Raw genomic sequence first — 22,694 nt, 5'->3', positions numbered from 1 at the left:
AGGGATTGAATTTGTTGTTGCCTAATTGTTTTTTGGTAGGTTTCCAAACTGCATTCCTTCCATCTATAGCATTTCTTAATGTTACTCAGTTCCTTTGGCTTTGATGCCTCATGATTGAGTATTGCTCTGTTTAAGTAGACTGTGATTTTGCTGTGGTCTGATAGGGGTGTCAGTGGGCTGACTGTGAACGCTCTAAGAGACTCTGGGTTGAGGTCAGTGATAAAGTAGTCTACAGTACTACTGCCAAGAGATGAGCTATAGGTGTACCTACCATAGGAGTCCCCTCGAAGCCTACCGTTGACTATGTACATACCCAGCGTGCGACAGAGCTGCAGGAGTTGTGACCCGTTTTTGTTGGTTATGTTGTCATAGTTGTGCCTAGGGGGGCATATGGGGGAGGGAATGCTGTCACCTCCAGGCAGGTGTTTGTCCCCCTGTGTGCTGAGGGTGTCAGGTTCCTGTCTCTCTCTGTCTCTCTCTGTCTCTCTCTGTCTCTCTCTGTCTCTCTCTGTCTCTCTCTGTCTCTCTGTCTCTCTCTGTCTCTCTCTGTCTCTCTCTGTCTCTCTCTGTCTCTCTGTCTCTCTCTGTCTCTCTCTGTCTCTCTGTCTCTCTCTCTCTCTCTGTCTCTCTCTCTGTCTCTCTCTCTCTCTCTCTCTCTCTCTCTCTCTCTCTCTCTCTCTCTGTCTCTCTCTCTCTCTCTCTCTGTCTCTCTCTCTCTCTCTCTCTCTCTCTCTCTCTCTCTCTCTCTCTCTCTCTCTCTCTCTCTCTCTCTCTCTCTCTCTCTCTCTGTCTCTCTGTCTCTGTCTCTATCTCTCTCTGTCTCTCTCTCTCTCTCTCTCTCTCTCTGTCTCTATCTCTCTCTCTGTCTCTCTCTCTCTCTCTCTTTCTCAAATTCAAATTCAAGCTGCTTATTGGCATGAAAAACATTGTGTCAATATTGCCAAAGCAACAATGTATACAATATACGTTGTAATAACATTATAAACAATAACAAATAATAATATAAAATGGTAGTAAACAATAATAATAATAATACAAAATTAAATACAAAAATAACAACAATATAGTAGGAATGTAATTAATGTAAAAAGCTAAACATGGAAAATGAAACTATAACTAACTTATAACTAAATAACTGTCATCTTCACAATTGCATCAGTACTACAACTACCCTCATCATTATTACTACCACTACTACTACCACCACCATTATTATTACTACTACTACTACTATCACCATCATCATTATTACTACCACTACTACTACCACCACCATTATTATTACTACTACTACTACTATCACCATCATCATTATTACTACCACTACTACTACCACCACCATTATTATTACTACTACTACTACTACCACCATCATCATTATTACTACCACTACTACTACCACCACCATCATTACACTGCTCTCATTACCATCACCCTACTACCCATACCACTACTACTACTACCACCACCATCATTACACTGCTCTCATTACCATCACCCTACTACCCATACCACTACTACTACTACTACTACTACCATCATCATTATTACTACTACTACTACCATCATCATTATTACTACTACTACTACTACTACTACTACCACCATCATTATTACTACTACTACTACAACTACCACCATCATCATTACACTGTTCTCATTACCATCACCCTACTACTCATACCACTACTACTACTACCACCATCATTATTACTACTACTACTACTACTACCACCACCATTATTATTACTACTACTACTACTATCACCATCATCATTATTACTACCACTACTACTACCACCACCATTATTATTACTACTACTACTACTACCACCATCATCATTATTACTACCACTACTACTACTACTACTACCACCATCATTATTACTACTACTACTACAACTACCACCATCATCATTACACTGTTCTCATTACCATCACCCTACTACTCATACCACTACTACTACTACCACCATCATTATTACTACTACTACCATCATTATTACTACTACAACTACTACAACTACCATCATCATTATTACTACTACTACTACTACTACTACTACTACCATCATCATTACTACTACAACTACTACAACTACCATCATCATTATTACCACTACTACTACTACTACTACTACTACCACCATCATTACACTGCTCTCATTACCATCACCCTACTACCCATACTACTACCATCATCATTATTACTACTACTACAACTACCATCATCATTATTACTACTACTACTACAACTACCATCATCATTATTACTACTACTACTACAACTACCATCATCATTATTACTACTACTACTACCACTACTACTACAACTACCATCATAATTATTACTACTACAACTACCATCATCATTATTACTACTACTACTACTACTACTACCATCATTATTACTACTACTACTACTACCACCATCATCATTATTACTACTACTACCACTACTACTACTACTACCACCATCATCATTACACTGCTCTCATTACCATCACCCTACTACCCATACCACTACTACTACTACAACTACCATCATCATTATTACTACTACTACTACTACTACTACCACCATCATTACACTGCTCTCATTACCATCACCCTACTACCCATACCACTACTACTACTACAACTACCATCATCATTATTACTACCACTACTACTACTACCATCATCATTATTACTACTACTACTACTACAACTACCATCATCATTATTACTACTACTACTACTACTACCACCACCATTATTATTACTACTACTACTACTATCACCATCATCATTATTACTACTACTACTACTACTACCACCATCATCATTACACTGTTCTCATTACCATCACCCTACTACTCATACCACTACTACTACTACCATCATCATTATTACTACTACTACTACCATCATCATTATTACTACTACTACTACTACTACTACTACTACCACCATCATTATTACTACTACTACTACAACTACCACCATCATCATTACACTGTTCTCATTACCATCACCCTACTACTCATACCACTACTACTACTACAACTACCATCATCATTATGACTACTACTACCATCATTATTACTACTACAACTACTACAACTACCATCATCATTATTACTACTACTACTACTACTACTACTACCATCATCATTACTACTACAACTACTACAACTACCATCATCATTATTACCACTACTACTACTACTACTACTACTACCACCATCATTACACTGCTCTCATTACCATCACCGTACTACCCATACCACTACTACCACTACTACTACTACTACAACTACCATCATCATTATTACTACTAATACTACAACTACCATCATCATTATTACTACTACAACTACCATCATCATTACACTGCTCTCATTACCATCACCCTACTACCCATACTACTACCATCATCATTATTACTACTACTACAACTACCATCATCATTATTACTACTACTACTACAACTACCATCATCATTATTACTACTACTACTACAACTACCATCATCATTATTACTACTACTACTACCACTACTACTACAACTACCATCATAATTATTACTACTACAACTACCATCATCATTATTACTACTACTACTACTACTACTACTACCATCATTATTACTACTACTACTACTACCACCATCATCATTATTACTACTACTACCACTACTACTACTACTACCACCATCATCATTACACTGCTCTCATTACCATCACCCTACTACCCATACCACTACTACTACTACAACTACCATCATCATTATTACTACTACTACTACTACTACTACCACCATCATTACACTGCTCTCATTACCATCACCCTACTACCCATACCACTACTACTACTACAACTACCATCATCATTATTACTACCACTACTACTACTACCATCATCATTATTACTACTACTACTACTACAACTACCATCATCATTATTACTACTACTACTACTACTACCACCATCATCATTATTACTACTACTACTACTACAACTACCATCATCATTATTACTACTACTACTACTACTACCACCATCATCATTATTACTACTACTACTACTACTACTACCACCATCATTACACTGTTCTCATTACCATCACCCTACTACTCATACCACTACTACAACTACTACTACTACCATCATCATTATGACTACTACAACTACCATCATCATTACACTGCTCTCATTACCATCACCCTACTACTCATACCACTACTACAACTACCATCATCATTATTACTACTACTACTACTACTACCATCATCATTATTACTACTACTACTACTACTACCACCATCATCATTATTACTACTACTACTACTACTACCACCATCATTATTACTACTACTACTACTACTACTACCATCATTATTACTACTACTACTACTACTACTACCATCATCATTATTACTACTACTACTACAACTACCATCATCATTATTACTACTACTACTACTACTACCACCATCATCATTATTACTACTACTACTACTACTACTACCACCATCATTACACTGTTCTCATTACCATCACCCTACTACTCATACCACTACTACAACTACCATCATCATTATGACTACTACTACTACAACTACCATCATCATTACACTGCTCTCATTACCATCACCCTACTACTCATACCACTACTACAACTACCATCATCATTATTACTACTACTACTACTACTACCATCATCATTATTACTACTACTACTACTACCACCATCATTACACTGCTCTCATTACCATCACCCTATTACCCATACCACTACTACTACTACAACTACCATCATCATTATTACTACTACTACTACTACCACCACCATCATTACAATGCTCTCATTACCAACACCCTACTACCCATACCACTACTACTACTACAACTACCATCATCATTATTACTACTACCACTACTACTACTACAAACAACTAACATCATCATTATTACTACTACTACTACTACCACCACCATCATTATTACTACTACTACCATCATTATTACTACTACTACTACTACTACCACCATCATTATTACTACTACTACTACTACTACCACCACCATCATTATTACTACTACTACTACTACTACCACCATCATTATTACTACTACTACTACTACTACCACCATCATTATTACTACTACTACTACTACTACCACCAACATTATTACTACTACTACTACTACTACTACCACCATCATCATTATTACTACTACTACCACCCCATCATTATTACTACTACTACTACTACCACCCCCATCATTATTACTACTACTACTACTACAACTACCACCATCATCATTACACTGCCCTCATTACCATCACCCTACTACTCATACCACTACTCCTACTACCACCATCATTATTACCACTACTACTACTACTACCACCACCATCATTATTACTACTACTACTACTACTACTACCACCATCATTATTACTACTACTACTACTACTACCATCATCATTATTACTACTACAACTACTACAACTACCATCATCATTATTACTACTACTACTACTACTACCACCATCATCATTACTACTACAACTACTACAACTACCATCATTATTACCACTACTACTACTACTACTACTACTACTACTACTACTACTACTACCACCATCATTACACTGCTCTCATTACCATCACCGTACTACCCATACCACTACTACTACTACAACTACCATCATCATTATTACTACTAATACTACAACTACCATCATCATTATTACTACTACAACTACCATCATCATTACACTGCTCTCATTACCATCACCCTACTACCCATACTACTACCATCATCATTATTACTACTACTACAACTACCATCATCATTATTACTACTACTACTACAACTACCATCATCATTATTACTACTACTACTACAACTGCCATCATCATTATTACTACTACTACTACCACTACTACTACAACTACCATCATAATTATTACTACTACTACTACAACTACCATCATCATTATTACTACTACTACTACTACTACCATCATTATTACTACTACTACTACTACCACCATCATCATTATTACTACTACTACTACTACTACTACTACCACCATCATTACACTGCTCTCATTACCATCACCCTACTACCCATACCACTACTACTACTACTACAACTACCATCATCATTATTACTACTACTACAACTACCATCATCATTATTACTACTACTACTACTACTACTACTACCACCATCATTACACTGCTCTCATTACCATCACCCTACTACCCATACCACTACTACTACTACAACTACCATCATCATTATTACTACCACTACTACTACTACTACTACTACCATCATCATTATTACTACTACAACTACCATCATCATTATTACTACTACTACTACTACTACCACCATCATCATTATTACTACTACTACTACTACTACTACCACCATCATTACACTGTTCTCATTACCATCACCCTACTACTCATACCACTACTACAACTACTACTACTACCATCATCATTATGACTACTACTACTACAACTACCATCATCATTACACTGCTATCATTACCATCACCCTACTACTCATACCACTACTACAACTACCATCATCATTATTACTACTACTACTACTACTACCATCATCATTATTACTACTACTACTACTACTACCACCATCATCATTATTACTACTACTACTACTACTACCACCATCATTATTACTACTACTACTACTACTACCACCATCATTACACTGCTCTCATTACCATCACCCTACTACCCATACCACTACTACTACTACAACTACCATCATCATTATTACTACTACTACTACTACCACCACCATCATTACACTGCTCTCATTACCAACACCCTACTACCCATACCACTACTACTACTACAACTACCATCATCATTATTACTACTACCACTACTACTACTACAAACAACTAACATCATCATTATTACTACTACTACTACTACCACCACCATCATTATTACTACTACTACCATCATTATTACTACTACTACTACTACTACTACTACCACCATCATTATTACTACTACTACTACTACTACCACCACCATCATTATTACTACTACTACTACTACTACCACCATCATTATTACTACTACTACTACTACTACCACCATCATTATTACTACTACTACTACTACCACCATCATTATTACTACTACTACTACTACTACCACCAACATTATTACTACTACTACTACTACTACTACCACCATCATTATTACTACTACTACTACTACCACCCCATCATTATTACTACTACTACTACCACCCCCATCATTATTACTACTACTACTACTACTACCACCATCATTATTATTACTACTACTACTACTACCACCATCATTATTACTACTACTACTACTACCACCACCATCATTATTATTACTACTACTACTACTACTACTACCACCATCATTATTACTACTACTACTACTACTACTACTACCACCATCATTATTACTACTACTACTACTACTACTACTACCACCATCATTATTACTACTACTACTACTACCACCACCATCATCATTATTACTACTACTACTACCACCATCATTATTACTACTACTACTACTACTACTACTACTACTACTACTACCACCATCATTATTACTACTACTACTACTACCACCACCATCATTATTACTACTACTACTACTACCACCATCATTATTACTACTACTACTACTACTACCACCAACATTATTACTACTACTACTACTACTACTACTACTACCACTATCATTATTACTACTACTACTACTACCACCCCCATCATTATTACTACTACTACTACTACTACCACCATCATTATTACTACTACTACTACTACTACTACCACCATCATTATTACTACTACTACTACTACCACCAACATTATTACTACTACTACTACTACTACTACTACTACCACCATCATTTTACTACTACTACTACTACCACCCCCATCATTATTACTACTACTACTACTACTACCACCATCATTATTACTACTACTACTACTACTACCTATATCATTATTACTACTACTACTACCACCACCATCATTATTACTACTACTACTACTACTACCACCATCATTATTACTACTACTACTACTACTACCTATATCATTATTACTACTACTACTACTACCACCATCATTATTACTACTACTACTACTACTACCTATATCATTATTACTACTACTACTACCACCACCATCATTATTACTACTACTACTACTACTACCACCATCATTATTACTACTACTACTACTACTACCTATATCATTATTACTACTACTACTACCACCACCATCATTATTACTACTACTACTACTACCATCATTACACTGCTCTCATTACCATCACCCTACTACCCATACCACTACTACTACTACTACTACTACTACTACCATCATCATTATTACTACTACTACAAACAACTACCATCATCATTATTACTACTACTACTACTACTACTACTACCATCATTACACTGCTCTCATTACCATCACCCTACTACCCATACCACTACTACTACTACTACTACTACCATCATCATTATTACTACTACTACAAACAACTACCACCATCATTATTACTACTACTACCATCATTATTACTACTACTACTACTACCACCATCATTATTACTACTACTACTACTACCACCACCATCATTATTACTACTACTACTACCACCATCATTATTACTACTACTACTACTACTACCACCATCATTATTACTACTACTACTACTACTACCACCAACATTATTACTACTACTACTACTACCACCATCATTATTACTACTACTACCACCATCATCATTATTACTACCACTACTACTACTACTACTACCATCATCATTATTACTACTACTACTACTACAACTACCATCATCATTATTACTACTACTACTACAACTACCATCATCATTATTACTACTACTACTACTACCACCATCATCATTATTACTACTACTACTACAACTACCATCATCATTATTACTACTACTACTACTACTACCATCATCATTATTACTACTACTACTACTACAACTACCATCATCATTATTACTACTACTACTTCAACTACCATCATCATTATTACTACTACTACTACAACTACCATCATCATTATTACTACTACTACTACTACCACCATCATCATTACACTGCTCTCATTACCATCACCCTACTACCCATACCACTACCCATACCACTACTACCATCATCATTACTACTACTACTACCACCACTACTATTTGGAATGATAAACAACAATAATAATAGAAATAACAATATTAGTAATAACAATAATACTAATAATAAGTAAGTTACTATTTACTATGCAGATGTTATTATTCAGTGTCCCTCAGGCTATGGGAGGCAAATACATATTTGGCTGCACGAGGAGCCATTGCTCCTTCGCCCATGAGTCGTTTTAGATTTTCCTCTGGGTTTAATAAGTTACAATTTGGAATAAATGTAGTCATTTCTGAGAATACTGAATCTCTTGGTGAGGAATATTTATCACAGTAAAGGAGAAAGTGAATCTCTGTTTCTACCTCCCCTGTTGTGCAGTGACCACATACACACTCCTCTTTGGGTAGCCATGTCTTTTTATGTCTGCCGGTTTCTATTGCCAATCGGTGGTCACTCAGCCTGTACTTGGTAAGGATCTGTCTCTGCTTCGTATCTCTGACAGAGTAGAGATAATCAGCCAATTCATATTCTTCTCTGTTTAGGGTCAGATAGCAATTTAGTCGGTTTTGGGATTTTGTTTAGTTTTTGTTGTAAATATGAGTGTTTTGATTCATGATTTTGTTTATTGGAATTCTTTCTTTTGAAGCAGTGCTGGTGTCAGCTTGGTTGGTTAGGTCCAACACCAGCTGACTGAGAGGGCTCGTTTCTGGGCTCAGCAGACTTGAATTTAGATGTAGCCAACATTTTTATGATCTTTTTTAAATTTCCATTACTACTGGAAAGCGGCCCAATTCTGTCCGACATGCATTAGTTGGTGTATTTCTCTGGACTTGTAGAATTTTCCGACAGACTTCAATTGGATGTTTGTCCTACATTTTAAAGTCCAGTTTATTGAGTGGCCCCCAAACCCCACTTCGGTAAAGAGTTATTGGTACGATTACACTGTCAAATATTTGGGTCAAAATTCTAATGGGCATGTTGATATTGAATAATTTAATTTGTATTGTATACAATACACTGCGGGCTTTTTCTTTCAGTGCCTTCTCTGCCATATTACATTTTCCTGTTGTAGATATGGTCAGACCAAGGTATGTGTCATTTTTTGTGTGTTCAATGATGGTGTTGTTCAGGTTGAATTAATATTTGTGTTTCTGACATCAGTTTTTTGGGGGGAAAATCATGATTTTCGTTTTTTTTAATTTACTGCCAGGACCCAATTATGGCAAAATTGCTCTAGAATATTAAGGTTCTGTTGAAGACCTTCTTTGGTTGGTGATAGAAGTACCAAGTCATCAGCATATACAGTGGGGAGAACAAGTATTTGATACACTGCCGATTTTGCAGGTTTTCCTACTTACAAAGCATGTAGAGGTCTGTAATTTTTATCATAGGTAAACTTTAACTGTGAGAGACGGAATCTAAAACAAAAATCCGGAAAAACACATTGTCAGATTTTTTAAGTAATTCATTTGTATTTTATTGCATGGAATAAGTATTTGATCACCTACCAACCAGTAAGAACTCCGGCTCTCACAGACCTGTTAGTTTTTCTTTAAGAAGCCCTCCTGTTCTCCACTCATTACCTGTATTAACTGCACCTGTTTGAACTCGTTACCTGTATAAAAGACACCTGTCCACACACTCCAACCTCTCCACAATGGCCAAGACCAGAGAGCTGTGTAAGGACATCAGGGATAAAATTGTAGACCTGCACAAGGCTGGGATGGGCTACAGAACAATAGGCAAGCAGCTTGGTGAGAAGGCAACAACTGTTGGTGCAATTATTAGAAAATGGAAGAAGTTCAAGATGATGGTCAATCACCCTCGGTCTGGGGCTCCATGCAAGATCTCACCTCGTGGGGCTTCAATGATCATGAGGAAATTGAGGGATCAGCCCAGAACTACACGGCAGGACCTGGTCAATGACCTGAAGAGAGCTGGGACCACGGTCACTAAGAAAACCATTAGTAACACACTACGCTGTCATGGATTAAAATCCTGCAGCGCACGCAAGGTCCCCCCTGCTCAAGCCAGCGCATGTCCAGGCCCGTCTGAAGTTTGCCAATGACCATCTAGATGATCCAGAGGAGGAATGGGAGAAGGTCATGTGGTCTAATGAGACAAAAATAGAGCTTTTTGGTCTAAACTCCACTCGCCATGTTTGGAGGAAGAAGAAAGATGAGTACAACCCCAAGAACACCATCCCAACCGTGAAGCATGGAGGTGCAAACATCATTCTTTGGGGATGCTTTTCTGCAAAGGGGACAGGACGACTGCACCGTATTGAGGGGAGGATGGATGGGGCCATGTATCGCAAGATCTTGGCCAACAACCTCCTTCCCTCAGTAAGAGCATTGAAGATGGGTCGTGGCTGGGTCTTCCAGCATGACAACAACCCGAAACACACAGCCAGGGCAACTAAGGAGTGGCTCCGTAAGAAGCATCTCAAGGTCCTGGAGTGGCCTAGCAGGTCTCCAGACCTGAACCCAATAGAAAATCTTTGGAGGGAGCTGAAAGTCCGTATTGCCCAGCGACAGCCCCGAAATCTGAAGGATCTGGAAAAGGTCTGTATGGAGGAGTGGGCCAAAATCCCTGCTGTAGTGTGTGCAAACCTGGTAAAGAACTACAGGACACATATGATCTCTGTAATTGCAAACAAAGGTTTCTGTACCAAATATTAAGTTCTGCTTTTCTAATGTATCAAATACTTATGTCATGCAATAAAATGCTACTTAATTACTTAAAAATCATACAATGTGATTTTCTGGATTTTTTTTAGATTCCGTCTCCCACAAGCCTTCTTTCATTTTATAGATCTGAGGTTTTCATTTAGTTCTTGTTGGGTTATTGAGTAATCTAATGGATGTTAGTTGTTTTTAATGACTGATTCAAGGATGTCACATTGTTCTTGAATTTCTAATTGGTTCTGTTGTAAGTCTTTTCGTGGGATGTTTTTGTATAGATGATCAAAATAAGTTTTCCAAATTCCTTCATCTTGTATGGCTAATTCTTGTGGCTTTACTTAAATTGTTCCACATTTCCCAGAATTGGTTTTGGTCAATTGCGTTTTCAATTTTATCAAGTGTCTTGTTGGTATAATTCAATTTCTTCCGTTTCAGTGTATGTTTCTTCCGTTTCAGTGTATGTTTCTACTGTTTCAGTGTATGTTTCTTCCGTTTCAGTGTATGTTTCTACTGTTTCAGTGCTTGTTTCTACTGTTTCAGTGTATGTTTCTACTGCTTCAGTGTTTGTTTCTTCCGTTTCAGTGTATGTTTCTACTGCTTCAGTGTTTGTTTCTACTGTTTCAGTGTATGTTTCTACTGTTTCAGAGTTTCAAAGTATTCATATCGTAGCTCTGGATTTTTCTCCGCTTATGTTTTTAATTTGACATTTGTCTTTGGTGTTTTCTAATTGTTTCACATTCGTTAACAAACCATTTTTCAGAAACATTCTGTTTTTTGTTTCTGATGTTTTTTGTTTCTGATGATGACAATGGTGTCTGTGGTCTGACAGTGAATGCACTAATGGAGGAGGGGTCAATGTCAGTGATGTCATAATCGACTACACTTGTCCCAAGAGCTGAGCAGTAAGTAAACTGACCTAAAGAGTCCCCTCTGATACTACCATTAAGCATGTACAGGCCTAAGGCTCGACAGAGATGCACTAACTCCCCATTTTTGTACAGTATTTGGTCAGGACTGTTTCTATTATTTATAATAGGGCTACTGTACAAGGAGGGGTGTCCAAGTATGTGGTGGTTACCTCCCGTATCAGTGTAGTCATGTGAATTAAAGGGTCTGTCTAACCCAGTAGTCTGCATATTAGATGCAGTAGTTGGCGCATATTAGATGCAGTAGTTGGCGCACCTCTCCTATGTCTGATTGTTCTAGGTGTCTTTGGCCAGAGGTTACCTCAGCATACGTAGGCTGATGATCTGAATGATACATGGTATGGACTGCATCATGTGGTCCACTTCTATGAAGGACAGTGTTCTGCCTGACACTAGAGTAGTGGTCAGTGCTGTGTTGTGTTGTGATGAGCCAGGTCCAGTAGAGCTGTGTTGTGATGGGCCAGGTCCAGTAAAGCTGTGTTGTGATGGGCCAGGTCCAGTAGAGCTGTGTTGTGATGGGTCTGGTCTAGTAGAGCTGTATTGTGACGGGTCTGGTCTAGTAGAGCTGTGTTGTTATGGGTCTGGTCTAGTAGAGCTGTGTTGTTATGGGTCTGATCTAGTAGAGCTGTGTTGTGATGGGCCAGGTCCAGTAGAGCTGTGTTGTGATGGGTCTGGTCTGGTCTAGTAGAGCTGTGTTGTGATGGGTCTGGTCTGGTCTAGTAGAGCTGTGTTGTGATGGGTCTGGTCTAGTAGAGCAGTGTTGTGATGGGCCAGGTCCAGTAGAGCTGTGTTGTGATGGGTCTGGTCTAGTAGAGCTGTGTTGTGATGGGCCAGGTCCAGTAGAGCTGTGTTGTGATGGGTCTGGTCTAGTAGAGCTGTGTTGTTATGGGTCTGGTCTAGTAGAGCTGTGTTGTGATGGGTCTGGTCTGGTCTAGTAGAGCTGTGTTGTGATGGGTCTGGTCTAGTAGAGCTGTGCTGTGATTGGCCGGGTCTGGTCATGCTGTCCTGAGGTGGGTCTGGTCTAGTAGAGCTGTGCTGTGTTGGGCCTGGTCTAGTAGAGCTGTGCTGTAATACGCTGTGTCTGGCTCTTTTCTTCTGGGGATGGTGGGGGTACTGTTGTTTCAGAAAGTGGAGTGGGGGGCCTCTGCTGCTGGGTTGATGGGTGTGTGGGTCCCTGCCAAGTGTTGCATCCTTTATGTCCTTGGCAAAGGTTCTGATACTGTCCTGATCAAGATGTACATTATCGTATAAGTGTTGACATGTCAGAGTGGGATGGTGAGCCGTTCTGACGTTGAGCAGTGAGGCACAGTCCACAGTGATCTGTTGATTTACTTTGTCGATCAACTGTCCTGGGAAGTCTTTTCTTGGTAGGAGGGTGGACACAACTATATTGGTTGTTGGGAACATAGCCGTTCTGCCACTCTTCTCACTGCCCCAATACATTTTCACCTTTGGCATGAAGGTTGTTTGTGCCAGTGTGGATGATGATGTTGTCAGGGGTGTTAATCATGGTCGGACTGAGTAGCTGCATTGTAGGAAACCATAACTTATACACCTGGTGACAAGGGAATCATCTTTCCTGGACTAAGAACTTCCCTTTTCAATTAGGATTGCAGTTGTGGATGATTGTCTTGGTGGAGCAGACTGGGAGGCTGGTTGGTTGACCTGGGCTGGAGCAGACTGAGAGGCTGGTTGGCTGACCTGGGCTGGAGCAGACTGGGAGGCTGGTTGGCTGACCTGGGCTGGAGCAGACTGAGAGGCTGGTAGCTTGACCTGGGCTTCGAGCAGACTGGGAGGCTGGTTAGCTGACCTGGGCTGGAGCAGACTGGGAGGCTGGATGGCTGACCTGGGCTGGAGCAGACTGGGTGACGGGTAGATTGACCTTGGGCTGCAGCAGACTGGGAAGCAGGTAGGCTGACATGGGCTAGAGCAGACTGGGAGGCTGGTTGGCTGATCTGGGCTGGAGCAGACTGTTAGGCTGGTGCAGTGTCATCAGGCTGTGTGGTGGAGGCCATACTGGTCTCAGGTTCTGCTTGTGTTGTAACAAGCTGGTGGATATGTTCTCTAGATGCAGAGGACATAATGACTAGCTGCTGGTTGAGGGTGTCAATGTACCTCTCTCTTTGTTCTAGTTCCTTTCTTGTTGTGCTCAGATGATTTCTGAGGTCATCATTTGTCTGACTCAGTTTGTCCATTCTGGTTTCTAATTTAGCAATAGATGCTCTGCTCTCCTCCCGGAACGGTTTCATCTCTTCTTTTAGTTTCTGGACAGTGTCCTCCTCTTGAAGTTTGTTCTCTCTGAGTCCTATGACCTCTGCTTCGACTAGAGAGAGGGTGTTGTGGAAACGTTGCATAGCAGGTGTTCTTAGTGTTGTAGACATGCCCTTGGCTCTGTCTGCTGCAGGAGAAGTAGGTAGAGGGACACTGAGGTCTTCCTGCTGGGTCACAGAGACCGTTGGGGCCTGCTTTTCTCCATCTCCCTCCTTTTCTTTTTCCTCCGTTTCTGAGATGAGTTCAGCTTCTGCTTTTAGAGTAGCAAACCTATTTTCAAAAGCCTGGAGGCTTGAATCATTGCCTTGTATCAATACAGTTCCATTATATAAGTTTACTGTTTGATACGTGTTGCTCTGGTCAGCTTCTTCAAAAATGCTGATCTGACATCCTTGACTGATGCCTCACTTTTTTTGAGAAAAGGGAAATGGTTGCAAATAAACCTTTTCCATATGTGCCCTCGTTTGGTGTTAAATATTAAATGCACCCTTGTTTTGCAACTGGTAAGATCTGCAAACAGCCATTCATGGTTCTGTCCCATCAACAAACCTTTGAAACCTTTCTCAGCTTTCCCTGTCTGGATGTCTGGTGGGTAAACAATTTCCATAGCAACGCTGGTGATGTTGGCTACAATGTTGCAATAAAAGCCTTGTTTCTTGTATTATTGTCTTGTGAGTTTTTAGATGACTGTTTCACTTTGCTGTCCTCTGTCTTCTGTCCTTATTTTGCCTTTCTTTTCTACTGTTAACTAGATATTCTTTGTTAGCTAGCTAGCTTCTTCCAGGAGAGTCCCTAGCAACTGCTTAGCAACTGGTAAACAATTCAGCTAGCTAAGATAACTGTACGATTTCATTTTATCTTCTTCGTTTGTTGCTTGTTTTGTCTCCTATTCAGTCTTGCAGTTTTCTTTTGCCTTTTTCCGATGTACTTCACTCTAAAAACCATGTAAATTTCAATATTTGTAGGAGCTAATTTTTTCAGCAGCTGCTGCTCAATTTGAAACTAATTTTCAATTCAATTCAAGGGGCTTTATTGACATGGGAAACATCTGTTAACATTGCCAAAGCAAGTGAGGTAGACAATATACAAAAGTGAAATAAACAATAAAAATGAACAGTAAACATTACACATACAGAAGTTTCAAAACAATAAAGACATTACAAAGGTCATATTATGTATATTTACAGTGTTGTAACAATGTACAAATGGTTAAAGTACACAAGGGAAAATAAATAAGCATAAATATGGGTTGTATTTACAATGGTGTTTGTTCTTCACTGGTTGCCCTTTTCTTGTGGCAACAGGTCACAAATCTTGCTGCTGTGATTGCACACTGTGGAATTTCACCCAGTAGATATGGGAGTTTATCAAAATTGGGTTTGTTTTCGAATTCTTTGTGGATCTGTGTAATCTGAGGGAAATATGTGTCTCTAATATGGTCGTACATTTGGCAGGAGGTTTAGGAAGTGCAGCTCAGTTTCCACCTTATTTTGTGGGCAGTGAGCACATAGCCTGTCTTCTCTTGAGAGCCATGTCTGCCTACGGCGGCCTTTCTCAATAGCAAGGCTATGCTCACTGAGTCTGTACATAGTCAAAGCTTTCCTTAAGTTTGGGTCAGTCACAGTGGTCAGGTATTCTGCCGCTGTGTACTCTCTGTTTAGGGCCAAATAGCATTCTAGTTTGCTCTGTTATTTTGTTAATTCTTTCCAATGTGTCAAGTAATTATCTTTTTGTTTTCTCAAGATTTGGTTGGGTCTAATTGTGCTGCTGTCCTGGGGCTCTGTAGGGTGTGTTTGTGTTTGTGAACAGAGCCCCAGGACCAGCTTGCTTAGGGGACTCTTCTCCAGGTTCATCTCTCTGTAGGTGATGGCTTTGTTATGGAAGGTTTGGGTATCGCTTCCTTTTAGGTGGTTATAGAATTTAACGGCTCTTTTCTGGATTTTAATAATTAGTGGGTATCGGCCTAATTCTGCTCTGCATGCATTATTTGGTGTTCTACGTTGTACACGGAGGATATTTTTGCAGAATTCTGCGTGCAGAGTCTCAATTTGGTGTTTGTCCTATTTTGTGAAGTCTTGGTTGGTGAGCGGACTCCAGACCTCACAACCATAAAGGGCAATGGGCTCTATGACTGATTCAAGTATTTTTAGCCAGATCCTAATTGGTATGTTGAAATGTATGTTCCTTTTGATGGCATAGAATGCCCTTCTTGCCTTGTCTCTCAGATTGTTCAGTTACCTGTGGCGCTGATGTTTAGGCCAAGGTATGTATCGTTTTTTGTGTGCTCTAAGGCAACAGTGTCTAGATGGAATTTGTATTTGTGGTCCTGGTGACTGGACCTTTTTTGGAACACCATTATTTTGGTCTTACTGAGATTTACTGTCAGGGCCCAGGTCTGACAGAATCTGTGCAGAAGGTCTAGGTGCTGCTGTAGGCCCTCCTTGGTTGGTGGCAGAAGAACCAGATCATCAGCAAACAGCAGACATTTGACTTTGGATTCTAGTAGGGTGAGGCCCGGGTGCTGCAGACTTTTCTAGTGCCCGCGCCAATTCGTTGATATATATGTTGAAGAGGGTGGGGCTTAAGCTGCATCCCTGTCTCACGCCACGACCCTGTGTGAAGAAATGTTTGTGTTTTTTGCCAATTTTAACCGCACACTTGCTGTTTGTGTACATAGATTTTATAATGTCGTATGTTTAACCCCCAACACTACTTTCCATCAGTTTGTATAGCAGACCCTCATGCCAAATTGAGTCGAAAGCTTTTTTGAAATCAACAAAGCATGAGAAGACTTTGCCTTTGTTTTGGTTTGTTTGGTTGTCAATTAGGGTGTGCAGGGTGAATACTTTTGTGGATTGGGGTGATCAGTCCTTGGTTCCAAATATTGGGGAAGATGCCAGAGCTAAGGATGATGTTAACGAGTTTTAGTATAGCCAATTGGAATTTGTTGTCTGTATATTTGATCATTTCATTGAGGATACCATCAACACCACAGGCCTTTTTGGGTTGGAGGGTTTTTATTTTGTCCTGTAACTCATTCAATGTAATTGGAGAATCCAGTGGGTTCTGGTAGTCTTTAATAGTTGATTCTAAGATCTGTATTTGATCATGTATATGTTTTTGCTCTTTATTCTTTGTTATAGAGCCAAAAAGATTGGAGAAGTGGTTTACCCATACATCTCATGTACCCATACATCTCATCATTTTGGATAGATAATTCTTTGTGTTGTTTGTTTAGTGTTTTCCTCTCTCTCTCTCTCCACTGGCTCCATGTCATCTACAAGTCCATGCTAGGTAAAGCTCCGCCTTATCTCAGTTCACTGGTCACGATGGCAACACCCACCCGTAGCACGCGCTCCAGCAGGTGTATCTCACTGATCATCCCTAAAGCCAACACCTCATTTGGCCGCCTTTCCTTCCAGTTCTCTGCTGCCTGTGACTGGAACGAATTGCAAAAATCGCTGAAGTTGGAGACTTTTATCTCCTTCACCAACTTTAAACATCTGGTATCTGAGCAGCTAACCGATCACTGCAGCTGTACATAGTCCATCGGTAAATAGCCCACCCAATTTACCTACCTCGTCCCCATACTGTTTTTATTTATTTACTTTTCTGCTCTTTTGCACACCAGTATCTATCTGCACATGACCATCTGATCATTTATCATTTTCCTCTCTTGAATCCCACGGTAACACTGCCGCGTTTTGGACTTCTAACCCCTTTTAAACATTGTGTTTGAGATGTTCTTCTGCATCCACTGATATCAACCATTAGTCTGTGTGATAAACGGGGGATGAGCTGGAGCGGTGTTTCTGAGACAAGGGCGGATCCCGAAAATGGTTCTTCCCCCAAAAACGTCTGTAAAGACCAAACGGTTTGAGCTACAAACTATTATGGCCCACCTATGAGAAGCTGAGACTCTGATGCTCACAAGCCACACAATAGTCATTCGAAGGTAAGGTTCTTCTGCGTAGAAGATCCCAGGAAATCCCAGGACATAGTGCCTATAATAGTGTAATAAGCTCACATAGTTGCTGTCACACACTGTCACAACTCCACACTGGTTGGATGTTCATTTCACTGAGCAAAACATTTCTACATGTATTTTGCATCAGGTCTTTGCTTGGCAGACCTTATTGGTTTATTGACATTTGTCAAGAAAACGCATGAATGCAGCTGCTTGTGTCACATGGTTATGTGTTCTACTTGCAGCCCTGGTCTTCCTGAAAGGAAAACGGTACAACACTTCAATGTGAGGCTAAATATTAAGGCAGAGCAAGCAGATGAGTGAAGGTAGTGAATTTCAGCTTTTTCACTGTGCGAGCCCTGGGGCCATGTCATAATAAGCTCTGCAGAGACATGCTGCACTCATGCTAAAATCACAGCACGTTAAGTAACTCATAAACTCATTTAACGGCTGTGGTTGCACTACGGGAATTAACACGGCTGAAATTGCCGTTCCCTGTTCAAATGGACAGCTTGTCTGGCTTGCTGAACAGCAGCGGTGACATGTTTCAGTGTGTCTCCCTCCCTCCACCAGCAGGCAGCACCCTGACTGACTGACGACCCAGAGGCGGAATCCAGAGAGGGGGAGACAGTTGGACTAGCCTCGCCCTACATGCCGAAAGGGAGCACAAATACACGTCTAAAAAACATTTGCCGCGCGATGCATACTAACCATAACACCTTGTCATGCTGTTTGTTACCATTAGACAGCGACAACGTTTTCTTGGCCCCTTGCTGTGTAGCCAGTTGTTTTGCAGCCCTAGCTCAACGTTCACACCAATACCGTTCTGTCTGCTGCTAAAATCTAATGGAGAAAAGGCATGCCACTGGCTGAGCGGGCAGAAGCTGTTGATTTGAAAATGGCTGCAACAGCAAACAGTCGATAAAGGCCTGTTTAGTGAGACAGCTCTCCTCGTGCTCTTAGCTGCGTAATTAGCTTCCCTTCAGAAGAGCCAAGAGTTTCCCGAGTGAGACAGGAGAGTTCTATAATGGCCATCGATAAAGCTGCGCAGACGAGTGTCATACCACTGTCAGACGCACAGGCCCACTCTGCCCGTTAATGACTGCAGATGGCAGTCCGTTAAAGCGATTACACAGCCTTGTGTTTCATTGAGCCTGAATGGTTACAGCACTGTCCTCCCAGGCCGAGCTAGCTGGACAAACCTACAGCTGAATGAAGGAGAGACTGAGAGAGGGAGGAAAAAAATGAGAAATGGAGAGAGAGACGGACAGAGAGAGAGAAGAGAGAGACGGACAGAGACAGAGAGAGAGAAGAGAGAGACGGACAGAGACAGTGAGAGAGAAAGGAGAGTGAGCGAAGAGAGAAAGAGAGAGAGAAAGAGAGAGAGAGAGAGAGAAAAAAAAGAAAAATGGAGAGAGAGACGGACAGACAGAGAGAGAGGAGAGAGACAGACAGAGACAGAGAAAGAGAAAGGAGAGTGAGTGAAGAGAGAAAGAGAGAGAGAAAGAGAGAGAGAGAGAGAGAGAGAGAGAGAGAGAGAGAGAGAGAGAGAGAGAGAGAGAGAGAGAGAGAGAGAGAGAGAGAGAGAAAAGAGAGAGAGAGAGCGGGGGAGAGGGGAGCAAGGCAGATAATGGCTAAGGACGGCTGCTGCTGCTATTATTACAACTAAATGGCATACTAAGAGATTTGAAAAGAACAGGGCAGAGAGGTGGGGGGAAACCAAAGTAGATAAAAGCAAGAAGACTGAACCACTCTGGCTAGCAGAGAAAAAACTATTCCATGCTTACAAATTAGAAAGTGAACACACAGAGAGAAACACACAGAAACAAATGCAACCTTTAGCATGCATTGCGTATGACTACACTGTACGACTACACCGTATGACTAGGATGGTGGTTGGGTTGCGGGGGTGGTAGGACAGCAGAATAAGACAGGACAGGTATGGTACTCACCGAGGTCCTCTGACACTGGATGCTGGTGCTGTTGAAGCGCAGGGCGGTGACGCTGTAGGTGGCTCCCTGGATATGGAAGATACACTCATAGTTCCTCTGTCCAGACTGGGGCTGAGGCAGGTTCTTAGCCAGCAGGGTGATGGGCTTCATCACCCCCACGGGGATGTAGATCTGGGTGGATGGCAGGATCTGGGGACACTCCTGGGAACAGGGAAATAGACAGTGGTTCGCCCTCTATTCTGTAAGCAGGTCAAAGTGGTGGACTGGAGATTTACTGGACGGGAGAAGTAAGTATAGCATGCTGGTATAATGTCCATAAAGCGTTAGTGATTTTGAAAGTGGTCTTGATGCACAGTGTGTGAGGATTTAAGCACAGAGTGATACAAAATGTGACGAAGACAAGAGGTATGCAGTATTTATAATTGTATAAAGCCATGTAATGGGCTTAATTGCTCTGAGAAACTGGCATATTTTTGTAGGGGGGGGGGTGGCAAAGTGATTAGCGACCACATAGTTTGTTGCCATGCCAACGGATTAGCGAGACAAAACAAAATGAAGCCATTCAAGTGTTAATGCCATTGAAAGGTTTTGGCAGGGCTGTGTTCGTGGGTACGGACGCCAACAGCGTCTGGGCCAAAAAGCCAGTCCAGTCCAGACGATCAGTGGGAAGAGCAGCAAGTGCTGTCTTGTCTCCTCTCTGGGCCCTGACCCCTCTCTGCCCAACACGGGGGCACTGGAGAGGACAGGGGCAAAGCAGCAGGCAGCTAAAGAAATACATCAACTAACGGAAGACGGGCCACCACAGACACAATTGTCATGTGTCCCACTCGCTGTTTGTTGATTTTAGACGCCACCCTCTCCCACACAAGATTTAGCGACAGGCTGTACAGAAAAGATAGTACTTTTCCAAACAGTTACATAGCAAACACATTAACAGTACCATGCTAATGGGAGTGAATGAAATGTGTTGTTTCTCTGGACAAACAAGTCCAGACAGCAGACGGCCTTGGTCAGCAGGAAGAGACAAAGGGCCAAGCCTAAATACAAAAAATATGTCATGAATCTGTACCTTAAGCCAAAACTATTCCAATATCAACATTTGTAGACGTTTGAGGAAATTCAAACATAATATAATTGCTATTTTAATTCTCAGTTGTAGTGGATGATTCCAGTGTCTAGTATACTCTATACTGAGGACTGTGAATATCATTCCTGTGTGTGTGAGTGAAGCTTCTTATCATGAGTTGGGCTGTGCAAACAGACTCCTTCTCAGAAGCCAACACAGGTCTCCGTGACACCAGGCAGCCAGGCGCTTCCATTGGACAGCTTCCACTGCTGTCCTGCCATTAAACTGGGTTTCACCACAGCGCTCCTCCTCTCCTCTTTTCTCCTCTCTTCTACCTTCCTCCCTCCCTTACTCACCTCTCCTCTTTTCTCCTCTCTTCTACCTTCCTCCCTCCCTTACTCACCTCTCCTCTTGCCTCCTTTCCTCTGCTCCTCACCACCAACTCCTCTCCTGAATAAATATATGATTATGCAATTTCCCTGTGAATCTGGACAGACCTTGTCCTCAATTACTACGTATGAAACAATGGAAGACTCTTGATAGCTAAGCTAGAAGAAATGTATAGGAGTCGCCTCAAGACAATAGGGAGCTATTAGCCAATAGCG

General features: G+C 40.7%; 1 protein-coding gene across 2 annotated transcripts in view; it reads right to left on the bottom strand.

Moving 5' to 3' along the window:
- Positions 1 to 22,694, bottom strand: part of LOC112221539 (plexin-A1-like) — a 340,982-nt gene that overhangs the window by 109,585 nt on the left and 208,703 nt on the right. For both annotated transcript variants that reach the window (XM_042303888.1, XM_042303889.1), the window contains exon 10: positions 21,024 to 21,224. In XM_042303888.1, coding sequence (XP_042159822.1) covers positions 21,024 to 21,224 — 201 coding nt within the window. The remainder of the gene's footprint in view (positions 1 to 21,023; positions 21,225 to 22,694) is intronic.

The sequence above is a fragment of the Oncorhynchus tshawytscha genome, linkage group LG22, assembly GCF_018296145.1.
Source record: "Oncorhynchus tshawytscha isolate Ot180627B linkage group LG22, Otsh_v2.0, whole genome shotgun sequence".
NCBI classification, from domain to species: Eukaryota; Metazoa; Chordata; class Actinopteri; order Salmoniformes; family Salmonidae; genus Oncorhynchus; species Oncorhynchus tshawytscha.
The sequence above is the reverse complement of the archived record's forward strand: the minus strand, read 5'-3'. Positions and strand labels throughout refer to the sequence as shown.